A 12,597-nucleotide genomic window follows, 5' to 3' on the forward strand; every position below is an offset into this window, starting at 1 on the left:
CGCTCTCTCTGCGTACTTTTTTTTTTTTTTAGTTGACACTATGTCTCTGTTGTTTCTTATAAGTACATGTGGATGAACTGTCTCAAAAAAAATTTTTTTTAATATTTTTTTATAAGTAAGCTTTATGCCCAACATGGGACTTGAACTCACAACCCTGAGATCGGTGCCCAGCCAGGCACCGTTCTCTCAATAAGAAATTTTATTTTTTAAAGATTTTATTTATTTATTCATTCATGAGAGACACAGAGAGAGAGAGAGAGAGACAGAGACACAGGCAGAGGGAGAAGCAGGCTCCATGCAGGGAGCCCGACGTGGGATTCGATCCTGGGTCTCCAGGATCACACCCTGTGCCAAAGGCAGGTGCTAAACTGCTGAGCCACCCAGGGATCCCCTCAATAAAAATTTCAATTTAAAAAAAATGTATCAGGTCTACCCTCCCTTCCCCTGCAGCAACGTGTCTCGCGGTCCTCTGGGAGACTCCTCTCAAGGAGCTCTACAGGGACATGGAAGAGGGTCTCCACGTCAAGGACAAGATCCCAGCGGAGAGATAAGGGCCTAGGAAGAGTTGCTAAGAGGCTCCCGAGCCCTTTCATCCTCATCAACTTTGCGCTCAGTCTCCAAAGGCCTGACCCTGAATCACTCCTCGAGAACGTAAGGTGCTGTCCGCTGTCCGCAGCAAGGAAGCTGGATGCTCTGCTGCTTCTGCCCTAAGGACCACTCATGGTTGAGAAAGCCTGAGGTATCGGTGAGGAGTACCGAGTTAAAAAAAAAAAAAAAAAGTATTGACTAAGCCTGGGTCTTGAGAAAAAAAAAAAAAAAAGATCAAACATGCACACAAAAGGCTAAAACAGCGGTCACACGGCTTTAATAAACCCCCGATGGTTTTGTGGAAAACCAACAATTGCTTCCTTTTTATCGTGGGAGTGTGGTCGTGACCCTAATTAATCAACGGGTTAGTCGCGTGTGCCCGTCTCAACGGCTCTCGACCTGTGACACAGGGTCTGTTGCTCCAGTTCTCCCCGGCCACGGGGGCGCAGAAGGGACGGACGGGGCCGCTGCGTCCTGCCGCCGAGTGCACCAAAGCCGGTTCAGTGCTATCCTGAACGCCCCAGGCACTGTGACACTCGAAATTCTAATTAGTGCAGAAAAGGGCTGAGTTGAAACAGCTTGTACTCCCTCAAGTATACCCACTCTCAGGGCCCTATAATCTAATGAGGTCTATGAAATTTAAGATCTAGGGGAGAAATCCCTGCCTGGAGCAACAGCTGTACCCAGGATGACAAGGGGATTTGGGTTAAACTAGTGGCTCCAGATAGGAAGGAGAGTACCCCCAAGTGATCTGGGAGGGAGACCCACTAACTCTGATCCCATTAGTTGTCACGTGGCCTAGAATTAGCTAGACTGACCCTCTGCTCCGGGTTGTAGGGACGTCACAGGAAAAGCGGGAGGGGTTACAGCTACGCAGATGGGAGAAGGTGCTCGTGCTCATTCCCTACAAGGTGGGGGGGGGGGGGGGGACAGGGACGGTCTCTCAAGAACACCTGTTGCCCCTGGAGGCAGCAGAGCTGGAGGCGGAGGGAGAGCCCCACGAGTCCTGAGAGAGCCCCACAAGGAGAGGGGAGCTCCTCTGCTCCTACTTTGCAGGAGGAGCCAGCTGGAGGTTTGCTGAACACGTTCGGGGAAGGAAGAGAGGAGATAATCGTCCTAATGAATGTGCAGGAGACAATAGCAGCTCCAGTGGGAGGATTATAAGCTCATTATGCTTTAATGTGATGATGGATCATCCCTGCCCGCCAGCACCATCCTCGGAGTGGTGATGAAGGTCGAGAGACCCGTGCGGTCGTGCGGTCGCAGCTCAAGCGCTAGTCACCGCAAGAGAACAAACGTGCCCGTGTGTGGCTCAGGCTTCTCGCAGCAAAACTGCACGCACGTGGCCCCAATTCCCGGACTTCTCCCGCAGACCGCCCCCCACCCGCACCCCCGGCCAGCCTGCCCCGCGTCCCCGCGTCCCTTGATTGTCCCCCGCGTGTCGTCTGTTCCTCAGCTCTGGCTCCCGGGCCCATCCGTCCCTCGAGGAAACGGCTATAGCGTCACGGGGTTAGGTGGGTCCGAAGGGCCCCTCAGTGGGTACTGGCTGCCACTCGGTTCAGGTGGAAGGCCCGGGACACCTCCCGGTAGGCATTGCGAAGGAGGACGTAAGGGAAACAGGACTCCAGCATGTCCAGAGTCAGGAAGGAGGACTCCTCCACCACCTGGAAGACAGGAGGCCAAGAGATGAGAACCGCGGGCGGCGGGCGGGGGGGTGCACCTCGGGATGCCCTGTTCCTCCCGTCCAGTCCCGTCCCGTCCCGTCCCGGGGCCTTGAGGCCCTCGGAGCTGCAAGTGGACGCGGTTCCCAGTCACACTCCCCACTTGTCCCCTCACTCGAGGAGAGCAAGGCGGTCCCTTAGGCTCCGTTCTCACGGCCCCGAGGCCCCTCATCAGCGGCAGCGAGGAGCCGTCGGAGCCGCCCTTCTCTCCCATCCTGGATGCGGCACCAGCGTGCGTGGGCAGCACCGAAGCAGATGCGGCTGCACAGGAGCGCCGGTGACACGGCCTCACAGCCGAGGAGACAGTCACCACCGCGGGCCCAGAAAGCAGGGCCTGGAAGCCACGCAGGGCCTCCCGTGCCGGGCTCAGCAGCCTCCCTCCCTCAGAGCGGCGCTTGGGGAGCAGTGAGGATGCTGCAGAAGGGAGCGGGCATGATTAATTAGTTTAATTAGAAGCCTGTGCGCTGTGGCAATCCAGCAGCCCCCGGAGCCTAGCAGGAGGGTAGCTCGAGATGCCCGGGAAGACGCGGGCAGTGGTGCGCGGCAGGAGGCGCAGGCACATTAGCCCAGGGCCCTACAGCCTGCCGTTGGGCTGCGGGGTCCCCGTCCCCGAGGGAGGAGCAGGGTGTGTGTCCTTCAGTGCCCCCCGCTCCTCACCCAGCAGACTGTGGGACTAAACACCCTGGAGAGAAGGGTCCCGAGTCCTCCGGCCAGTCACACACACGCCCCCGCCCCCCAAGGACGTCTGGGGCTTCAAACCCTGAAAATGCACCCGACGCAGAGGATTTAGCGTGTCTGCTCTACCGCGGCTCCCCGCCTGCAGTCCTCAGTCCTCGCACGTTCCCGAGCGCGTAGGGGTCTGGGTCCTCAGATACGGGCGCGCACGGCCCGACGCCGCAGGCTGCACCCGGGGAGGCCGCCGCTCACGGCTCCCGGCAGCCCCACCGGAGGCCGGGGGGACACAAGGGCTTTCTTGCTGAGCAAGACTTCCAGACCTTAAGCCAGGAGGGGGAGAAGGTGTCTTCTCTAGGATATGAGCCCCAGGTACAAGGAGATGAGTGGCGGCTTCTAGAAGGATCCACGGGCCTGAGACTTCCCATTGTTGGCTCCATCAAGCACGGAAAACCTCGGGGCTCCTCGCTGGAGGAAATTCATGGCAGCGAAGGCCGAGACCCCTGGGCTGTCATCCCAAGTCCGCCCACGTATTTGGGGGGAGACCTTGAATGTCATCTTCCCTCCCTCTCCTCCGCTCCTTCACCTACAGATTATACGGACCGGACCTGGGCTGATTCTGACGTCTGGGGTTCCATGATCCCGAGTCCTCCCCTGCCCGGGAACCCCCTGCCCCGACGGGCTGCAGCGCTGGGGGTGGGCCAGCCCAGCCTTGCAGCCAAGACGGAAAGACCCCGGGAGGGGAGCGCCTGGCCAGGCCCGGCCCAGTTCCTTCCCATATTTCTGCTGGGAACATTTGCATTTAAATTGCTTTGCAGCAGCTAGTGCCCAGGTCTCTCCCGCGAACAAAAAGCGCCTGGTCCTAGCCGTGGCCTCCCACCCACACGTGAGGGGCGAGGAGGCACGGCCGAGGGGCAACAGGGCACCACCCGCAATCTTGCAGAGGCAAGAACCGCCCGGGAAATGGCCCAGAAAGTAAAAGGAGCAGCAGAGGGCGGCCCGGCACTCGCTGAGCATGTGGCACATACCAGGCACCGTCACCAGCACCTTCCCACGAGGGGATTATTGCCGCCTTTCATGGGTAGAGGGTCGGAGTCTCAGGGAGGGTCGTCCACTTGCCCGGGGAGCCCGCTCCGGGCACCCGCCCCCACCTGCCTCCCGTGGCCTCGCCGCCCACTGCGCCCCCCTCCCCGCAAGGCCTCTCCTCTGTCTCCATCCTGAGCCTTAGCCCAACGGAGGCCCTTCCCGGCTGGCGCAGCTAAGCCGCAGACCCTCCGGGCGCCGCGGGGGTCCCCGTGTGCCTGCCCCCGACGTCTGCGGGCCTGGCCGGTGGTGCACATGCCAACCTCCGCAGCGTGTGACTGGAGAGACCCAGCAGGATCTTGTATCCTTTGACCCTCACAATCTACCCTTATAATCCCGTGAAAGGCCAGGTTCGAATTCAGGACTCCCGGGCTCCTCAGCGTTCCGCATGGAGCAGCGTGGAGGGGACCGGCCCGGCCGCGGCATTTTGGAGGCACGTGCATCCGGACTCCGGCCACAGACCCCCACTAGAGCTCTCCGTGCGGCCACCCCGACGTGCACAAGGCCTGCAGGTAGGCCGCGGCCACCGAGGAAGCTTTAGTGCCCACCCGGAGCTGGAGCACGGGCTCCCTCCCAACGGGCACAGCCGCCCCCCGAGGCCGGAGAGGGCCGGGCTGGGAGAGCCCCTGCCCACGCATCTCAGGGCGCCAGTAACCTGGGAATCAGACTGAGAGCGGAGCAAAGGAGTGAGTAAGCGTGTCGAAGAGGAAAACAGGGTCATGGGGAAAAGATTTTTTTTTTTTTAAGTTAACTGAGTCAGAGTTCCCAGAACTTTCTGCCAAAAGCAGTGAAAAGCCCACAGCTCGGGAAGAAGGAGACGGCAGGCGCTGACTCATGGCCCACCCGGCTCTGTGTCTTGGGCTCTGCGGCCAACCGCCCCTCCTCGGAGCCCCCCTCCGCTCCCGCCGCACCCCCACCTCCGAAGGACAAGGCACACGGTGGCGGGACGTGCACAAGTGGAATCAAACATCAAACGTGACCTGGCCACGGGGCGCGGACACAGCGCCCCCGCCCTCCGGTGGGACCTGATAGGGCAGGTCACCGGGCGCCGTCCGCCAGGACCAGGCCGGCCCCGAGGACTCGGCCCCGAGGGCCCTGCCCCGGGGTCAGCGGACGCGTCGGGCACCTTAACCGGAATGTGCAGCGGCACCCGGGAGCCGCAGAGGCCGCCACGTCCCCCCACCCCGGGCCTCTGCTCTCTCGGCCCGGACCAGCCCGAGGCACCCACGTACCAAGCGCATGAGCAGGGAAATGGATTCCCGATTCCTGGTCTTCAGCTTGTCGGTCTCTTGGCCCAGCTGCAGGAGGCTGACGGAGGCCACCTGTGGGGGAAGCGTTTGTCAGAAAGCGGAGCCTTCGGAGGTCAGAGGAGGACAGCCTCAGGCCACAGGAAGAGCAGGAAAGATCAGGAGGGGGGCTGGGAAGCGCTGGGTGCGGGAGGCTCTGGAGAGGCGCCTGGCCTGGGAGCAGGAGGTGGCCCGACCGCCGGGGCTGGGGACAGACGCCGGAGCAAGAGCTCATCTGCCCCCCAAGCAGCCTCGGCTGGGCCCGGGGCTCCCACCTCAGCGGCCTCCCCCTGCACCGAGACCACCTGGGCCTCTGGGGCGCTGCAGCCACGCTCCATACGCTCCTCCTGTCACCTCCCGAGTGCCCGTCCTCTGCGTGTACCTCCAGGCCCCAGCAGGTCGTAACTGTAGCCCCGGCCCGGGTCCCTCTCGGTGCAAACAAACAGGGTAAGGTCGGTGGGGGGGTCCCTTCTCACCCCCTAGGGATCTGTGGGAGTATTCATATCGAGGGGGCCCGGAGCCCCGCGGGTTGGCTGGCTCGCCCAGTTTACACCCAGGCCCGCTACCTCCGCTCCCAGGACAACGTAGGATGCCCAAGAGAATAGGGTCGGGCGTGTTTCCTCCTAAAGGAAGCAGACGAGGCCCCAGTTCTTAGGCAGGCCCGTGCTTTGCGAAGGAATAAGCTCCCCATGGCCGAGGGTGCTCCGGGCCGCAGCGGGTGACGGCCCAGGCGTCAGAAGCGCAGGGTGGGAACTGCTCCACGGAGGCGCCGAGCGGAACCTCCTGGGCCTCTTTCAGCAATGGAAAGGGATTACTTCCGCTGTGTTTTCCCAGAGGCAAAACTAAGATCAATGGTGTAGTTACAGGGAGTCAGACTTTGGCTAAAAATGGCTCCTAAAACAATCTTTTCCTCAAACAAATTGGACGTGACCCACGGTAGGTGGGTTACAAGCTCCAGTCCTGATCAAAAGCTCCAGTCCCAGAAACGGAGACGGGTGCTCTCCAAGGGAGATCCCAGGACGGAGGCAGCAGCAACACCGGGGGACTTGGAAATGCAAATTTTCCAGCCGAGCATGTCAAATCTACTGAGTCAGAAATCCCCCAGGTGATTCTGATTTATGCTCAAGTTGGCAAAGTGTGAAAAAAAAAGTTTGATGTTTTTAGGTCAGGATTAAAGGCGGAAAGTGGGGGGGCGCCCGGCTGGCTCCGCGGTTGCGTGACCCCGAGGTCCTGGGATCGAGTCCCGAGTCGGGCTCCCTGCGTGGAGCCTGCTTCTCCCTCTGCCTGTGTCTCTGCCTCTATGTCTCTCTGTGTTTCTCATGAACAAATAAATAAAATATTTAAAATAAATAAACAAAAGCAAAGCTGGAAAGGGCCTTATAGGCTCCAAAACTTGGCGTCTCCGACTTGACTGCACCAGATCCCCTGGAGACCTTATTAAAAACAGAGGAGTGGGGGCGCCTGGGTGGCTCAGTCGGTTGAGCGTCTGACTCTTGATCTCAGGTCTCAGTCTCTTAATAAAAATAAACAATAATTCATTCTTACTTTTAAATTAATTGTTTTAAAAAAACAGAGGCCTGGGCTCACCCCGGAACATTCCACCCTTGCACGTCTGGCTCAAGGATCAGGAGTCTGTATTTCAACAAGCTCCCTGTAGGATATTCTACGCACCCCAAGGTAATGAATCGCAGACTCGGCGTCACCTCCCTATTGAATAAATGGGCAAAACGAGGCCCCCGAAGTTTGGCTCTTCAGAGGTCCCACAAGCTCTTACTGGCAGATCCAGAACCACGACTCACGATTCACGGACTCAGTCCAACGCTCCAGGTGATCAGGTGGAGGCTGACACCTCCGGCCCTTCACAGGGTGGCCCCTCCCTCACAGAACAAATTAGGTGACAGGTTGGCCTCCGGGGCACCCGGCAACCGGTGTCTGGGGACTTAAGTCATGTACCCCGGGGCCACACTCACCACCAGAAACTCCTTGAGGTGCGTCTCGATGTTCTTGTTGTAGAGCGTGAAGAGGGCAGCGGACACCTGGATGATGGCTTTGGTCAAGCAGTGAATGTTGTTGTTGTAACCTGGGTCATGATTGACAGAAGCGGGGAGAAGGGAAGGGGACACGTGAGCTGCGCCGGGCTGGCCCCGGCTGGTACCCTCAGCCTGTTCAGGCGAGACCCCCCGCCCACCCCCCGCCGGCCGTTTGACACCAAAAGGACCAGGAGGCATGTGGGGATGAGATCCCTAAGAAATATGAGGCGATATTTGGATATTAGGAGAAGGATGATCCTTAAAAAATTCCACCGGGATTGAATTTTGCGGATAGTTCATTCTCTTTTTTTTTAAATATTTTATTTATTTATTCATGATAGACACAGAGAGAGAGAGACAGGCACAGAGACACAGGCAGAGGGAGAAGCAGGCTCCATGCAGGAAGCCCAACCCAGGACTTGATCCCGGGTCTCCAGGATCACGCCCTGGGCCAAAGGCAGGCGCTAAACTGCTGAGCACCCCGGGGATCCCCATTAGTTCATTCTCAAGTGTCTTTTGAAACAAAACTACACCCGAGTCAGAAGTCTGGCTCCTCCCGGCAGAGGTTTCCATCCCACCCCCCGGCCCCAGGAGCCTGGGAGAAGCGCACGGGTCCCTCCAGGGGCTGCAAGCGCCGCCGGCCCACTTACCGTCCTTCTCGATGCTGAAGAAGGAAGCGGGGTCGGTGGCCAGGAGCGGGAGCGAAGCGGCCAGGAAGACCAAGAGCAGGCAGGCCACCTTATACTCCTCCTCGGGGGATGAAGTATCTGGTAGGACGGGAGAGGACAGTGAGGCCCGGCCCGCGCAGCTCTGTTCCCAGGACTGCCCGAGGGTCACGGGACAAGTGCCCAGGACACGCTCGGTAAAGCGGGCGAGCCCTTCCTGCTCAGGGGCCAGGACCCGCCCGTCCTGGTGCAGAGCTCTTAGCCGACCTGTGGCCTGAGGACACGCGGGCGGCCTGCAGGGGGGAGGCGGGGAGGCAGCAGGGAGAGGCAGGCGTCCCCCCGGAGCAAGACAGAAGGGCCAGTCTGGCCACGTTGAGAGGGCTGAATGCCAGCCCCTTGGTGTCATCCCGCTCCGAGTATGGGGAGGAAAACGGGAAAAGTGAGAGAAAACGGGAGGCCGCACAAAGAAGCCAACAGTGTCAAGGTGATTCTTGCCTTTTTTTGTTGTTGTTAAGATTTTTTGTTTACTTAAGAGAGAGCAGCGTGAGTGAGAACACGAGTGGGGGGAGGGCAGAGGGAAAGGGAGACGGAGAAGCAGCCTCCCCGCCTCGCCGGAGCCCAGCGTGGGGCTCGATCCCAGGACCCCGGGACCATCACCTGAGCCACAGGCAGACAGATGCCCAACGGACCGAGCCCCAGCTACGGGAGGGGAGAGCCCGGACGCCCGCCCCCGCCGCGCCATCTGCACTCCTCTGACTCCCTTCTAGACTCTGCGTCCCTCTGGGTACTGGTTGCTGTCAGAGTTCGCATTTTTTAGCAGACTGACAGGTCAGCCCGGCACGACCTGGCTGCGACTCTAACTGCCTGGGGCTCGGGGACCACACTTTAGGTCTTTCTTCAGCTCCCCGCTTGTACCCTCTGAATTGACGACCCCAAATTGACGTCTTCCCACCTGAAAATACGGCCCGAGCCCTCCCCCGCCCGCTTTCCTCAATTTTACCGGCTTTCAGGTTGGCGATGGCAGCCACCAGCGCCGGGTCAATGTCGCAGCCCACTCCTGCAGCAGAGGCCAGCTCGAAGATACTCAGGGTCACCTAGCAGAGGGGAAAACCGCATCCTGGACAGGGCTCCCGGGAGAGGCGCTGGGCGTTGGGACCCCTGGACCCAGATCTTAAGCTTCGGGCGCGCGCTCTGGTGTTCTAGGGATCCTTTCCCGCCCTCCCTTGCCTACGGGGGAAGCACAGGTGCTCTCGTCTGGGTCAGGCGCTCGACGCTCCACAGGACAGACTGACTTCCTCAATCTGCTTTCCCCAAGTGCTTCCTACAATCCCTGCAGGTGACTCCGGCCTCACCTCCACGCCTCGGGGCATGTGCTCTCCTCCCGTCCTGTCCTCCGCTTACAGGGACACCCATCCCTCGAGGCTTAACTCAAATCTCAGGTCGTCTGTGAAGCCCTCCTTGAACCCTCCGGCCCAACCCGTCTCTACCACGGGGCTCGCATGGATCGCACACAGGCCTGGTATTGGCAGCTCTCCGACAGGAGGTGAGACCGACGGCTTATCTCACCGCCTAGAAAACAACCCTTTAAAGCCTCCAAAAATAAATAAATAAATAAATAACATAAAAAATAAAAAATAGGGATCCCTGGGTGGCGCAGCGGTTTGGCGCCTGCCTTTGGCCCAGGGCGCGATCCTGGAGACCCGGGATCGAATCCCACATCGGGCTCCCTGCATGGAGCCTGCTTCTCCCTCTGCCTGTGTCTCTGCCTCTCTCTCTCTGTGTCTCTCTCTCTGTGTGTGTGTGTGTGTGTGACTATCATAAATAAATAAAAATTTAAAAAATAAATAAATAAAATCTTTTAAAATAAATAAATAAATAAATAAATAATAAAATAAAACCTCCCGGCCTTGGAGTGAGAAGATCTGGGTTCAAATCCCAGCACCGCCCCTTTCTAGATGTGTGGCCTTGGCTAAAAGCTGCTTCGCCTCTTTGAGCCTCAGTTTTCTCATCTGTAAAACTGGGATAATACCCCCCAGAGCTGTCGTGGAGATTAAATCAGACCACATGTACCCTACACACTCAGTCCGTAACAGACCAATAGACGTCATGCCTTTACCCTCTTCCTTTATCTCAAAGCCAGAAAATGTGTACTTCTTTTTCTCCTCTTGGGTGGTTTTTTTTTTTTTTTTTTTTTTTTGGTTTTTAAGGATTTTATTTATTTGAGAGAGAGAGAGAGTTAGAGCAAGAGCAGGGAGAGGGGCAGAGGGAGAGGGAGCTCCATGCAGGGCTGGATCCCAGGACCTGGGATCGTGACCTGAGCTGAAGGCAGGTGCTTAACCGACTGAGCCCCCAGGCGCCCCACTCCTCTTAGTTTCTAACACAAGGCTAAGCACCAGAAGGCATTCGATCAGTATTTACTGATGGATACTTGACTCTCTTGTCGTACTTAAAATCAGGTTCCCGGGAAATAGCCCCGCACCCCTACTCCCGTGCCAAACATTTAGACCTCACGTGAGATTTTTTGTTTAAAAAAATCACTTTGAAATGTTCTGAGAGACGGAGCGCCTGGGTGGTGCAGTCAGGGGAGCGTCCCACCCTTGCTTTTGGCCCGGGGCGTGATCTCAGGGTCGTGAGATCGAGTTCCAAGTTGGGCTCCGAGCTCAGCACGGAGCTCAGTCCGCTGGACGCGTGGTCTCTCCCTCTGCCCCTCCTGCCCCTCTAAAATAAATAAGTAAATTATTAAAAAAAAAAAAAAAAAAAAAAAACAATGTTCCGAGAGAACAAGGACCCTTGTTTCAAGAGTAGACAACCGAGTGGGGTGTCTCATGCAACGTGCCCTACGGCCGCACCAGTCCACCCACGGACGGCAAAGCCTCGCCGGGCCCTGCTCTGCCCTTTATTTAAGTCTCCGTGCTCAGGGCAACCACGGCGGGGGAGATGGGGACCCGTGCACAGCCTGGGTGTTCCGGAGGAAGGGAGGGATGACTGCAGGGAGTCCTATTCTCTGTTTCCCTAATCGGCGCACCCCCTGAGGCCTAACAGTATCTGCCGGATGGGACGGGCGGACAGGCTGGACGGGCCGCATCCTCCCTTCTCTGCTCCCACCTGCTGAGCTGATCCTAACACTCAGTGGCGCCGGGAGCCCCCCGACAGCCCGCAGCGCGGCCCAGCATCAGCGGCTGTCAGAAAGCCCGGTTCACCCCACGGGCAACACCAAACCCACGGGGCTCCGACGGCCGCAACGCCGGGCAGACAGAGGGGAGATGTCACGGATTTTCTGATCTCAAGGGGAAGGACGTTTTCCTCGACATCTAACTCCATGCCCCCTGCGAGCCGACTCCCTGCTACTCTCAGACCTCCGTCCCCGAGAGGGACCCACTGTAAGACAAGCGGCCGGCCCTCGCGTTGGAAGGCCCCGTCCCCGGGCGGGACGTGGGCGGCAGGGAGATGGCCCTTTTCCTGGGAGCCCGCAGAAGCCTCTGGTCCTTTCTCCATCTCTGTAGCGACTGGGGGCCTGAGCCGGAGGCGCCCAAAGGTTTCAGAACCAAGAGAAAGGAAACGCCAGGAAAGGGAAACTGAGGGCAGGCAGGGTGGCTGGGGACGGAAGCAATAAATCTTCTTACAAAGAAGGGCCTAAGCTCCTGCTTGAGGAGGGGCCGTGTTTGCACGAGGTTGGGTATCCTGTGCCCACTCGAGGCGGACACCGATGGACACTAGCCTAGATCTCCGCCCGTCCCGGGAGCGGCTCCCCAGCTCCCGCAGCTCAGCCCGGTGCCCCGGCTCTCCACCCCGAGTCTCCCCAGCGCGGCCCTCACTCGCTCGCTCACTCTCCAGGAATATTATCTGACCAGCGCTCTCGCTCCACAAAATCCCCACCGGCGCGTCCCTGTTCAAAGGCTGGCTCAGCTCCCTACAGTCTTCCTCAGAGCCCCCGTCCCCTCCCCTTACTAGATCCTGGCCACGTCCTCTTCGACGACACAGATCTCCCGAGGGGATTGTACTTCACACGGCCCCGTACCTTGATGTCTGTGTCCGCGGTGACAAACTCCTTCAGGCACTCAATGGGACCCATAAGGAACGGGCAGTGGGAGGAGAACACCTGCAAGAGACAGAAGACACGTGGGTCCCAGGGAGGTGCCAGTACCTTCAGAGGTGGATGGACACGAACATAAAAAGGGCCTGGACTTGGGGCCCCGGGGTGGCTCAGCGGTTGAGCGTCACCTTCGGCCCAGGGTGGGACCCCGGAGTCCCGGGATCAAGTCCTGCATCGGGCTCCCTGCAGGGAGCCTGCTTCTCCCTCTGCCTGTGTCCCTGCCTCTCTCTGTGTGTGTATCTCGTGAATAAATAAATAAAATCTTTTTTAAAAGGGGGGGCCTGGACTTAGAGGGACCCAGCCGGCCTCCCACACTGCCCCCCTCGCCATGCCTCCGGGGTCCTCCACTCATCGTGCCCCACAGCCCCTGCAGGACCTCCACCATACCAAGCCCCTTCTTTTCCCCAGTGTTCACCGTGTGTTTCTACCACCTCTCATCCCAAGCCTGCCCTCGCAGGC

General features: G+C 58.9%; 1 protein-coding gene across 1 annotated transcript in view; it reads right to left on the reverse strand.

The window, feature by feature from the left end:
- Positions 1-1,749: 1,749 nt before the first annotated feature.
- NCKAP1L (NCK associated protein 1 like) overlaps positions 1,750-12,597 on the reverse strand; it is a 39,442-nt gene continuing 28,594 nt past the window's right edge. Inside the window, exons 26-31 of the mRNA XM_025987747.2 lie at positions 12,064-12,144; positions 9,046-9,139; positions 8,031-8,147; positions 7,321-7,430; positions 5,297-5,386; positions 1,750-2,252 (exon numbers count right to left, since the gene is read on the reverse strand). Coding sequence (XP_025843532.2) covers positions 2,121-2,252; positions 5,297-5,386; positions 7,321-7,430; positions 8,031-8,147; positions 9,046-9,139; positions 12,064-12,144 — 624 coding nt within the window. The 3' untranslated portion in view covers positions 1,750-2,120. The remainder of the gene's footprint in view (positions 2,253-5,296; positions 5,387-7,320; positions 7,431-8,030; positions 8,148-9,045; positions 9,140-12,063; positions 12,145-12,597) is intronic.

Source organism: Vulpes vulpes, chromosome 8 (genome assembly GCF_048418805.1).
Source record: "Vulpes vulpes isolate BD-2025 chromosome 8, VulVul3, whole genome shotgun sequence".
Taxonomy (NCBI): domain Eukaryota; kingdom Metazoa; phylum Chordata; class Mammalia; order Carnivora; family Canidae; genus Vulpes; species Vulpes vulpes.